Source organism: Rhincodon typus, chromosome 9, assembly GCF_021869965.1.
Source record: "Rhincodon typus isolate 14 chromosome 9, sRhiTyp1.1, whole genome shotgun sequence".
NCBI lineage: Eukaryota > Metazoa > Chordata > Chondrichthyes > Orectolobiformes > Rhincodontidae > Rhincodon > Rhincodon typus.
The window spans coordinates 35,018,599-35,031,702 of NC_063340.1; the positions used below are offsets into that span (position 1 = coordinate 35,018,599).

The 13,104-nt window shown below is 39.0% G+C and overlaps 1 protein-coding gene and 1 long non-coding RNA gene across 7 annotated transcripts in view; one reads left to right on the forward strand and one right to left on the reverse strand.

The window, feature by feature from the left end:
- The window catches only part of ipcef1 (interaction protein for cytohesin exchange factors 1), a 162,926-nt gene that overhangs the window by 67,502 nt on the left and 82,320 nt on the right, over positions 1–13,104 (reverse strand). For 5 of the 6 annotated variants that reach the window (XM_048600998.1, XM_048600997.1, XM_048600999.1 and 2 more), the window contains exons 2-4: positions 6,931–6,981; positions 6,614–6,647; positions 6,210–6,379 (exon numbers count right to left, since the gene is read on the reverse strand). In XM_048600998.1, coding sequence (XP_048456955.1) covers positions 6,210–6,379; positions 6,614–6,647; positions 6,931–6,981 — 255 coding nt within the window. The remainder of the gene's footprint in view (positions 1–6,209; positions 6,380–6,613; positions 6,648–6,930; positions 6,982–13,104) is intronic. The other variant, XM_048601001.1, reaches the window with a different exon arrangement.
- Positions 796–12,472, forward strand: LOC125483999. Its single transcript, XR_007262864.1, has 3 exons — positions 796–859; positions 935–1,023; positions 11,392–12,472. It is a non-coding gene; the product is annotated as an uncharacterized LOC125483999 (long non-coding RNA).

The following is a 13,104-nucleotide window of genomic DNA, read 5'->3' on the forward strand; positions in this document are numbered from 1 at the left end:
TTCATTTAAGTTTCCAAATATTCCCATATTAATATGAATACAACATAAAGTATGACGTGGAAATGCCCATGTTAGATCGGGTGTGGACAAATTCAGAAGTCACATGACACTAGGTTATCATCCAACAGGTTTATTTTAAAAGTCACAAGCTTTCAGAACACCATTCCTTCATGAGGTGAAGTGGAGGGAGGCACGCAGGCACAGAATAAACAAGCGGAGATATAATGGCAAGATAATTCCAGATAATTAAGACTGTCAACAGGTAAGTACAAATAGTGTGAGTACAGGGTCAACAGGCTGAATAACAAGTCTTTGCAGCTGATCAAGAGTGTCAATGGTCTGAGTAAAGTGTCAACAGCTGAATAACAAGTGAAGGGATGACCTATGAACTGATTAATTAAGATGGAGAGATAATTACACATAATCAAAAATAAGGTGGTGCTAGAGACAAACCAAATAGCTGGAATAACATGTGTAGATATCAGAGTCATGTGATGAGGGCCTAACCAAAGAAACATGTAATCAAAAACTGTGCAAACTAATTAGGGTAGAGAGATAATCTCAATTAGTTTGTACAGTTTTTGATTACGTGTTACTTTGGTCAGATCCTTGTCATGTGACACTGATACCTTACTCATGTTATTCCAGCCATTTGGTTTGTCTCTAGAGCCATCTTATTGTCAATTATGTGTAATGTGTATTTTTGATTATGGGACCATCCAATCCTGTGAGCCCTAGATATTGAGGGCTATACAGCATTGGATTCAGAGTAAAAGGGATGCTTATGGCAAATAATGAGAGTTCAAACAACAGAAGCCCTAGAGGAGTACAAAATGTGGAAAAGGAACTTGAAAAGCAGGTTAGCAGAGCTAAAAAGGGGACATGAAAAGATACTGGCAGGTAAAAATAAATGAAAACCTTAACTGTTTTTCAGATCCATTAAAAGTGAAAGTATAATGAAAGAAAGAATAGTGTCTATTGAGGCCCACAGCAGCAATTTGTGCATGGAACCAAAGGATTTAGGTATGTTGGTGTTCACTAGTGAGGGATGATATGGATACAAAAATAAGGGAGAATACCTGTCTGTGATACAATTAAAGATATTAGCATAGACAGAGAGGAAGTTCTGAGTGGTCTGGTAGGCTTAAAAATACATAAATCTTCAGGGCCAGATGAAATGAATCCCAGATTGAGTGAGGCAGGGACGAAACAGCAGAAGCACTTGCAAAAATTTTCAATTCCTCTCTGGCCACAGAGGTGCCAGATGACTGGAGGACAGCCAATATGGTACCGTTAATCAGTAAGGGATAAACTAGGAAACTAGTGGCCTATCTCTAACCTTGGTGGTGGAGAACTATTGGAAGCAATTGAGGGACAGAGTTAATCTGCATTTGGAGAGGCAGGGATTAAACAAGAATAGTCAGCATAGTTTTGTCAAAGGAAGGTGATGTCTAACCAACTTGACTGAGTTTTTCGAAGAGGTGACCAGGTATGTAGATAAGGACAATACTTTTGATGTGGTCTACTTGAACTTCAGCAAGACCTTTGGTAAGGTCCCACTTGGGATACTGATAGCAAAGATAAGAATCCATGGGCTCTGAGGGAATTTAGTAAATTGGATCCATAATTAGCTGAGTGACAGGAAGCAGAGGGTGATTGTTGAAAGGTGTTTTTCCAACTGGAAGCCTGTGTCCAATGGAGTCCTCCAGAGGTCAGTATTAGGGCCCTTGTTTGTAGTTTATATAAATGAATTAGATTTGAATGTGAGATAGTAGGAACTGCAGATGCTGGAGAATCCGAGACAACAAGGTGCAGGGCTGGATGAACACAGCAGGCCAAGCAGCATCATAGGAGCAGAGAGGCTGACGTTTCGGGCCTAGACCCTTCATCATAGGAGGGTTGATCAGTAAATTCACAGACGATACAAAAATTGATGGAGTGGTAAATAATGAGGATAGCCTTAGATTACCGGAGGATATAAACCAGCTAGTCAGATGGACTGATCCGTGATAAATGGATAGATGTGAGGTGATGCACTTGGGTAGAACAAACAAGGCAAGGAAATACATGACAAATGGTAGGAGCCGGGAAGCACCGAGAATCAGAGGGTCCTTGTTGTGCATGTCCACTGGTCCCTCATCTTTTCAGGACAGGTGGATAAAGTGGTTAAGAAGGCTTATGATATACCTGCCTTTATTAGCTGAGGCATAGAGTTTAAGAGCAGGGAGGTTATGTGGGAACTATACAAAACATTAGTCATACCACAGCCAGTGTATTGTGTGCAGTTCTGGAAATCACACCATTGGAGAGATATAATAACACTAAAGAGGGTGCAGAGGAGATTTACCAGGATGTTTCCAGGGCTGGAAAGTTTCATCTATGAAGAGTGATTGGATAGACTAGGGTTGTTTCTCTTGGACAAGAGAAGACTGAGGGGGTCGTGATTGAGATGTGTAAAATTGAGGAGCATGGATAGGGTAGACAGGAAAAAACTTTCCCCTTGATGGAGGGATCAATGACCTGGAGGCATAGATTTCATGTAAGGGGCAAAGGGTTTAGATGAGATGAGGGGAAAACGTTTTGACCCAGAGGGTGGTGGTAATCTGGAAACCACTTTCTGTATGAGTGGTAGAGATAGAAACCCTCATAACATTGAAGTAGCATTTAGGTGTACATTTGAAATGCCAAGACATACAAGGCTATAGCCAAGTATTGGAAAATGGGATTAGGGTAGTTAGGTGGTTATTTTTGACTGACACAGATGCAATGAACCAAAGGGCCTAATTTTCTGGGCTGTAATTCTCTTTGACTCTATAACGTATTGATGTATTAGACAAGGGAACCCACTCTGGTATTTCGGTACTGTAAAGATGTGGTTTTGGGACAGATGAAATTTTATTTTATCAAGCGTTTTGAAATATTTTTAATTGTGCTATGTAAACACAGAAAATTGTTCCAGGGGTAGGTCACTTGTCCCTATTGAATGGTGAAGCAGGCTCAAAACGATCATGGTTGATTACCCAACTCAGTACCTTGTTCCCACTTTTTTCCTCATACCCTTTGACCCCTTTAGCCCTAAGCATTATATCTAATTGGTCCCAATTGCTTTCTGTGGCAGAGCATTCTACAGGCTCACTACTAAACGGGTGAAAACTATCTTTTCATCTCAGTTCAAAATGGCCTTCTCCATATTCTTAGACTGGACTTCCTGATCCATTGGAACTGTTCTAAAGTCAATAGAATCTTGATAGATGACCACTAATGCCTTTGTTATTTCTAAGGCAACTTCCTTTAGTGCTCTGGGCATTTATTGGCTTTTAATCCCATCAATTTCCTCAATACCATTTATTGCTAATACTGATTTTCTTCAGGTCTTCCCTTTCACTAGATCCTGTGTTCCCTAACATATTTTGTATCCTCCTTTGTGAAGACAGAACCAAAATATGTTTTTAATTGTTCTGCTATCTCTTTATACCCCATTATAACTTTCCCTGTTTTCGGCTCTGAGGGACTTACGCTTATTTCCCTAATCATTTTCTATTCACATACTTATAGAAGCTTTTATAATCAGTTTGCATGTTGTTCCTTGCAAGTTTAATCTTGTAGTCTATTTTCTCCCTCTTAAAAATCCATAGTCCTCCATTGCTGAAATCTAGATTATTGCCAATCCTAAATCTTCTACTTCTTTTGGCCAATTTCTAAGCCCCTTTCTTGGATCTAATAATATCTATAATTTCCCTTGTTAGCCAGGATTAGGCCATCTTTCTCATTTTATTTTTGTGCCAAACAGGAATGAACAACTATTGTAGCATGTGTGCTCTTTAAATGTTTGACGTTGTCTACCCACCATCATCCCTTTAAGTAATATTCCCCAATTTAGCAAAGCTAGCTCATGCATCCTACCATCGTAATTTCCTTTAGTCAGATGCAGAACCCTAATAATAGAATCAATTGTGCCACTCTCCATCTTCATGAAGAATTCTACCATAATATGGTCACACACATATTTATATTTGTATGGTTTTGTTTGTTCTATTTTAGCATCCTTTCTTTTGTGTAATTAACTCCTGTTTTAGTGTTAAAACCAAATCTGCAGCATTGCCTCTGTTTCAATTTAAAAACCGTTTGATTAAATAAAAAGATAGGGCTAAAGGGATCAAAGGGTATGAGGAAAAAAGTGGGAACAAGGTACCGAGTTGGATAATCAACCATGATCGTTTTGAGCCTGCTTCAACATTCAATAGGGACAAGTGACCTACCCCTGGAACAATTTTCTGTGTTTACGCAGCACAGTTAAAAATATTTCAAAACACTTGATAAGATAAAATTTCATCTGTCCCAAAACCATCTCTTTACAGTACTGAACTGTTCAATTAGGGACAGTTGGTATCATAAGAATGATATAAAGTTGCAACTAATATTTAAGTATTTATCAAAACATAATGAAGTCTAAATGCTGACTCTGTGTTTATTGTGTCTAATGCATAAGTTGCACCTTTGCAGGAAGAAAATCAAGTTATGAAGCTAGCAATTCCTACCAATTTTCAGAACATAGCCTATTTCAGAACTTTCCAATTATGAATTTAGCCACACTGCCCTAAATTGTGGAGGGGGGGGATGTTATCTCTGCTGACATATTGTGAAGGAAATACACACATTGCAAATGTAGACTCACTGCAAAGTAATTTTGGTTCTTGTCGATGCTGCAGCTAAATGTACCATGAACTCATTGTCAAAGTGTTTTCTAATGAAGGAACTCTCATTTAGCTTCACTTTGCAAGGCTGATCTTTTGCAGTCAATTTGAACTGTAGATTTATAGGCAGTGTAAAATGTGTTCTGCAAACTTAAGTTGGATTTGAACCAATACTGTAGTTGCAAAATATCAATATATCATAAACAATATTCCACTTTTTAGTTTTCACCAAATTTTTGATTTGACATGCTTTGTCAGATTTTAGTTAGTTTATGCCAATGATAATTGTTCTGTTAATTATTCTTTGTTAGAACAAAGAACAGCACAGCCCATGAACAAGTCTTGTTAATGTATGTTAAATATGTTAATATTTTTCTCCCCATCACCCATCAGGCTAGCTGCGAACAAATCACTTTATATCTGGAAATTGACATGATGTACTAAATCAACAATTAGGGAAGGATAAATGGATAAATGCTGAATGCTGGATGTTGTTTTAGCTGTGCACTCCTGACAAACTAAGGTTCCAGCAATATATTTTATTGTTTATCTCACAAGTATGTGGCAACCACCCAACATGAAAGACAAGGGCGTGAACATTCAAAGCAATTTCATTACTTTGCTGTGATGCAGCAGATTCCTGTTCTTGAGCAACAGCCCTTACCATAGACGGTGAATTGCAAAACATACCAAAGTAACAAAAGCCCGCACCATTTTATTTCTTACAGTCTACTTTTCTCTTTCACAATGATCTCTCCTCAGCCTCTTTGGTTCCTTGAGGTAGTGCACTGCCAGTGAAGTCCATTGTTTGCCACCTCTTTCCAGCCTTAGTATCCTTTTGCTGCTTGCAAATATCTTTAAACAGGGGCCTAGTTCTAGCCCAGTGGTATGGAAGTAGCTGTAGGTTTTCTGTGTAAGAAGTCTTTAACCTGCTGGGCATTTTCTGCATGTCAAGTTTAATAATGTAACATTTGGCGAATGTTTGTCGGCAAAATATTAGGTCACATGATCAATTATGTTTATGATTACATCATACACAGTACTTACTCAGCTAATCTGAATGTGCTTCATGAATAACTTCTGTGATTACACATTTGAGAAATGTGCACAATTTTATTTGCTCCCTCCATACCCAACTCAAGGCCCTACACTGTATTTTACTGCCCCAAACTATCAGGCTGAAGCTGAGATGATGATCAGTCAATCTACTCCCAGGCACCTCAACCAACACTAGGTCACTAGAATTTTGCAAAATGGTCCCAACAACTTCTCTTTCTCCCAACATGAAATTTATGCTTTTCTTTCACTGCATGCATGGCGAGTCGGGAATCTGCCTCAGACTTCTCCATATCTCAGTAGTGGCCTCCAAAAATATGATCTATTTACTCCTTTAAAATGTAATTAAAATGATAGATAAACTATTCTAAAATTACTACAATATTAGACTGCAGTTCTCACATTAAACTTAACTCCAGTCACAGAAATATTAGGTCAAATTAAATTAGATTTACTCACTAATTGATTTGTATACCAATAAAGGCAGGTCCCTTTCAGGACAAACCAATACTTTTTCCATTTGCTGCCAATTAATCCCTTGCTGGTTCTCTTCTTATACAGCCATCCCTGGAAGTCTGCCTGGCCAAGGTCTTTGCAGGAAATCCTTCGTCTGCTCATTGTTGAATTTCCTATGAAGAACAAGTTAAATTGAGTGCTCCAACCTCTGTCTGTTTGGGCTTTCCATATTTGAATTCTGCACACAATGTATTGACATGTTATTTTTAAACACAAAATAACTAAATCATTTACATCTCCAAATCATTATAAATTCAACAGCAGCCAGACTCAGGTCCATTCACCAGCTCACTGATCCTTCCTATGATTTCACAAATTATGCTGGTTGAACAATGAAATTAAATTACCTCGAGTCTTCTTTCTAGTTGGACGCAAAGCAACCTGTGAAGATAAAACAAATAAACTGCAGCATTTGGCTTCGCAGATTACAGACGTTTAGAGCATTTGGTATGCATGCAGTCAGCTCAGTCAGGAAATCTTTCACTAATATCTGACTGTGACTGACGCACAGCACAAAAGAAATCAATTATCAGGATTTCAGTGAACATCCTGTTGCCTGTAACCTAGTCTTCACACTGATACCATGTAACAAACAACTAAATGACACCAAACTAATTTGGCTGAAGAAGTTAAAATGTATTCCAGATTGCAAATTGTTACTTACAGTTGAGTTTCCATTTGCTGCTGCAGTGGCTGAGACAGAAGACGGGGTGGGCTGTAATGAAAAAACAAGTTTTAAAACAATTTAGAGACCCATGCTATTTGAACTAAGTCGACACTTGCAAACAGGAAGTGACACAAATGAAGTGTGAATCTGTGGGGTTTTTTTGTGCGGTTATTATACCTCAAAAATTAAATTTTCTTATACCATCAACTTTGTTTTAACAATCTTTAAGGGCATGAAATTCCTTTATCCTATTGTCTAGTAATCCTCCCCATTGCCTTCAAAGAATTACAATTTCTAGTCTTTTGAAGGAAATCTGATTATTTACCTTTGGAATCCATGTAATTTTGAGGATCCACTCACACAATCAGCTGGACCAATTTCCAGTCAGCAGCGTGCATTTGTAAGTCCACTCAAACAGGATTTAGTTACAAGCAAAACAAAGTGTTGAATAATGAGTAACCCCTATCAAAGTGACTAACTCGGATCTTTCAGTATGCAAAGTATAAACTTGCATCTAGATAGTGACACTATAGTTTCCCCCAATGTTTCATCTAGTTAAGGCTGAGTACTGTAAACAGAGGGACCCAAGTTCAATAGTTGCTCCTTGTCAAATTCATTTGACTCAGCTGGAATGGTGCAAGACATAGTGACTCCAAATTAGAGAAATAAATGAAAACAGAAATTGCTGTTTAAAAAAACTCAGCAGGTCTGGCAGCCTCTGTGGAGAGATAGCAGAGATAATGTTTCAGGTCCAGGAACTCTTCTTCAGAACTGATTGTAGCTAGGAAAATGTTAGTGTATATATGATAAAGATATGGTGGAGAGGAGGGAGTAGTAAATGACGGGTGGAGGGGGAGCTGAGAAAGAGAAAAACAACTGGATATACAAAGGAATGGGTAAAAGTCAGCCTTGGAGAATAAATAACTGCTAATGGAGACCATTAGTGGCTGCCAATAGTTGTCTGTGGTAGCAGTGCATGTGATGACAAGTCCTAGCGTATGGGGATTGGGGTAAAGACATGGGAGAAGGTGCTCAAGCCCTAAAGTTGTTGAACTCAATGTTTATTCCAGAAGGCTGTAAGGTCCCCAACTGGAAAATGAGGAGATGTTTTTCCAGTTTGTGCTCGAAATAACTCCACAGAGGCAGGTATCCCATCGCCAAGTCACCCCTTTATTACACATGCATAGTGCTGATACTAGTCTGGCTTCCTTAGATCCCGCGCTCAATGACTAGAATCTCTGATACTCCTATTTATATCTATCAGCCAGGGTTCCCTGATTGGGGTTATTAACCTGGTACAATCAGGGAACTCATATTCTATGAGGTCCACCTGGCTGACATCATTACAATCACTCCAGCACTGAGCTTTGCTGGAACATGCAGCAAGCCTGAGACAGAGATGTTGGCAACCAGAAACTCAGGGACAGAACATTGTTGTTCTGTAAAGTGGTCGCCCAGTCTGCACTTCATCTCCCCAGTGTACAGGAGACCACATTGTAAGCAGCAAGTACAGTGGATTGAGTGAAGTGCAGGTAAAGTGCTGCTTCACCTGGAAGGTGTGTCTGGTGCCTTGGATAGTGAGGAGGGAGGAAGTAAATGGGCAGGTGTTACATCTTTTGTGATTTCATGTGAGGGTGCCATGGGACTGTTGGGGGTTTTAGGAGTGGAGGAGGAAGGGACCATGCTGTCCTAGAGGAAACAGTTCCTGCAGAAGGCTGACAGGGGAAAGGAGGGGAATATGTATCTGGTGGTGACATCCTGCTGAAGGTAGCAGAAATCGTAGCTAATGATCTTTTGGATGTGACGGTAGTTGAGGATGAGGAGGACACTATCACTCTTGTGGAAGGGAATGGGTGGGGGTGAGGGCTGAAATGTGGGCGATGGGTCAGACACAGTTGAGGGCCCTGTCAGTCACGGTGGTGTTTAGAGAAACAAACAGTCCGGTGTTCCTATTCCTGACTGCTATGGAGCAGTGCCTGTTGAAAGCATCCATGTAGACAGCAAAGATGTAAACATCAGGTCGGTTGTAATGACTTCAACAATTATAAAGCATACCTACTTTCACCATTTAGTTAGGAACATATGAGCAGAAGAATATTATTCAGCTTAACATCCTTTCAGAAAGGAAATCTACTGTCCCTACCAAGTTTCTATGTCTCTACACATGACTTCAGACTCTCAAAAATGTGGTTGACTTTTAACTACTCTCTGAAATGGCCTAGCATGCCAACTATTAAACTGTAAAGAAAAATTCCAAGTATAACACTCGACAAATTATTTGCCATTATCCAAAGCACCAGACACTACAAGTTGCTCCGAGCGCAATCATTCCTGCAAACACCTTCTTGTTACCATATGGGAAAAAGTATCAGAATTGAAATAGCTTTCTCATAGACAACACAAGTACAGTCTAATATAATTATAGTCTCCAAATCATATCTTTCAGCTAATGGTCTCGATACTTTCGTTGGCCGAGGTGGTGCAGCAGTGCTTTGTAGGTTAGGAGGATGTGACTAAGCTGTCCCTCATGGGACCAGGTCAAAAAAAATCACGGAAATCCCCTGCAAATTGTTACCTACAACCTTCCATTAGCTGATAAAACAGTACACCTCCACATTGAATGCCATTCGGCAGAAGCACTGAGGTTTGAAGGGGCACAAAATGGACTATGGTGAGTCAATGTCAATCATCAAAAAGCAGTTCCATATCATCATTACTGAATTGGCTGGCTGAAACCTAAAAGACATGTGTACCAGTCTAGGCTTGCAGCAAGAACTAACATGAGATAGATACCTACATGACCTTATCTTCAGTGATCTATCTATCACAGACACTATTTTCCATGACAGTATTGATAGCAGTGACCACCACATGGTCCTTATTGATTAATGTCAAGTCTTTGCACTGATGAGCAATCAGAACATTCTACTACTTATGTTAGTGCTAAATGGGATAGATTCAGAACAGATCTAACAGCTAAAAAATAGGCATCTGTGATGCACTGCAGGCCATTAGCAGTAGTAAAAAACCAGAGGTCATAATACGACCATGTGAATCAGGAGTGGAATTCAATAAGATCATTACTGATCTGTTTGGTCTGGAAGTTCTTAAGTGTACAGTGATAAAGTACTCATGAATAAGTCCCAAAAAATTAGCATGTAGGTACAGCAAATAATTAAAAATGGAATTCTATCCATTATTATGAGCGGAACTGAACATAGAAGTAAGGCTGTTACGTCTCAGTTATACAGGGAACTTGTGAAACCACATCTCAAATACTGTGTGCAGGATATAATTCCATTTGGGAATATTCAGAAGAGGTTCACTAGATTGGTTGTTGTAGTGAGCAGGTTTTCTTATAAGGAAAGGTTAGACAGACTGGATTTGTTTTCATTGGAGTTTAAAAGGGTGAAAGTTGACATGATTAAAGTATATAAGACCCTGAACGGGCTTGACAAAGTGTGTATAAAAGGATACTTTCTCTGTGGGTCAGTTCAGGACCAGGGGCAATGCTTTAAAATTAGGCAGTCTTTTCGGATCAAGATGAGGAGAATTTTTTTCTCTCAGAACGTTGTGCAACTTTGGAACTCCACCACAGAAAGCAGAAGTAGTTACATTTTCATTTGGCAGGGGAATCTAATGTTATCAGGAGTAGATAGGAATTTTGAAATTTGAAACATAAACAGATCAGCCATGATATTATTGAATGGTGAAGCAGACTTGAGGGGCTGAATGGTCTACATTCACTCGAATTTGTATGTTTCTATGATCAACACAGACAGCACTGAGGGAGACACAACTTCAACTATGAAAGGTCCACAGGTGAGAAGAAAGATCCACCCAAACTGTCAAAAGTCATGGCTGTGATAACAATACTTGTGGATTGCTTAAAAAGCCTGTGTTTATAAATCACATGAAATTGCCTTTATTGGACACCTGACACAAGAAATGACTTTTTCTGGGGAAGTCACAGAGAATTGATGTTAATATTAGAGTGCTAACATCAAAATCAAAGGACATCATACTGACTTTAAATTAGATACAGGAGCAAGAGTTACCATTCTGTCTGATGAACATCAATTCACCTAGCAAGCTGCAACAGCTAGGAAGAACCAGCCTCAAAGCGGAAGATCAGCAGGTAACATAATATTCAGACAACATTAAGACACAAGGCAAGAAAGTCTCAGAAACACTGTGTTATCTCCAACTATTCATGGTGATTGCCAAGCAGGATCCCTGATTGCCCAAGTCATTTGATTGTTCAATCCTGGCAAGGTCTCCCATCTACTCCTAAAAATGGTAAGAAGTGAGGCTGCAACTGGGATTAGTTTGCCAGTCACAGACCACATCATGCTTTGCTATGCGGCCAGTTCCCAAATGTGTTAACTTAGCACATTTAAACAAGTCAGTACAACAAGATAAAAATCAAAATGTTAACTCTGATTTTTTTCTTCACAGATGCTGCCAGACCTGCTGAACTTCCAGCAACTTCTGTTTTTTTTCCAGTACAACAAGAAATACACTCAATGGCATTTGTGAACAACAGTCTATCTAAACTCATAAAACAACACTATCTTCACCAAGCTAAAATCGAACATTGGATTATGGCAATTTCTGCTAGATGAGAAATTCAACTTCTAAATCTCTTCATAATACCTCTTTCAACTGTCTGTCTTTTGGAATTATGTCCACACAGGAGATTTTCCAAAGGATAATGTCCAACGTATTAAAAGATAGGGAAGGCATCATATGCCTCATAGATAATAGATAAAGACCAAAATGGCAAAAAGAGACTTGAGAAAGGTTGTCACATAATGACAAAAATTAATTTTCAAAGCCAACTATTAAAATTTTGGGCCACACATGCATACAACAGGGATCACTGGGATTCCACAGAAGATGAAAGCTATTGTGGAATTTCCAGCGACCAGGAATATTTCAATATTATAGTGATTCGTGGGTAAAGTGAATCTGTGGGAAAATTCTTACCTAACTTAGACCATGCAAATGAAACTTTAACAGAACCATTGAAACAAGATCAGAGGTCGTATTAGCCTGAGCATCAATAAAAATCATTTCACCAAATCAACGTTTATATTGTTGGAGGTCCTAGCAAATAATGATCCTGAACTTCTACTATAGCAGCAGAAACAATATCCACAGGAGCACCCTTATTTCAGATTCAGGGTGATGGAATAAGACCTGTCTGGAACACTTCAGGGGCTCTCATTAAAACTGAACAATGGAAGGGTGTAATTGAGAAAGAAGCGTTTGCAATAACTTAGGTGTTGGAGAAATTTTCTGAGTATCTTTTAATTAAGATTGAAATTGACTACAAACTATGGTAAATTTATCGAATAAAGCAAGAACACAAAGGTGCCATCCAGACTTCAGAGTTTAATTGCAACTGATGCAGTATAAATCTATTAGAAGTCTGATGTTCATACTCTATCAAGGATGCTCGCTAACTGCCCAGAAAAAAAATGGAAATTTTGTCCAATAAGTTGAAATAATCACAGTCTTAATGGTCTTACCTTCTCGTCACCAACTACAAAGGAGAGTAAGGGTGATAAAACAGCATCCTCATCAGTTGAGCCCATAAAAACAAACTCAAGTGAAAACTAAACTTCAGTACCTGTTAGAGAGCCACTTGGTTGAACTTGGTCAAAGCAGTTTGAGTTCACCAAGTGTTGGTTCCTAACATGGATGGATTGACTAGATTTTGTAAAAGATAAAGAAAGGTGAATGTAGCAATGAAAACAGATTCAGACTTAATTTCACAAATGGAGATTACATTGATAGGGTCAGTAGTTCCTCTTTGGTTTCTAAAATTGATCTATTGAAGGGGTATTGGCAAGTACCATGAACATCAATGGCTAAAGAAATTTCTAGAGATAGTAGGAACTGCCGATGCTGGAGTCTGAGATAACAAGGCCCTGGGGGGGCAGGCCAGGCCAGCATCAGAGGAGCAGGCAAGCTGACGTTTTCGGTCTGGACCCTTCTTCAGAAAAATCTCCAGAAATTTCTACTTTTGTTACATCAAATGGGTTATACCAATGTAATACCAATTGAGTTAAAGAACACCCTAGTCACATTTCAAAGACTTATGAAGAAAGTCGTGGCTGAGGTTTATAGATGCATAGTGTATTTAGATGATGTTGTAGATTATAG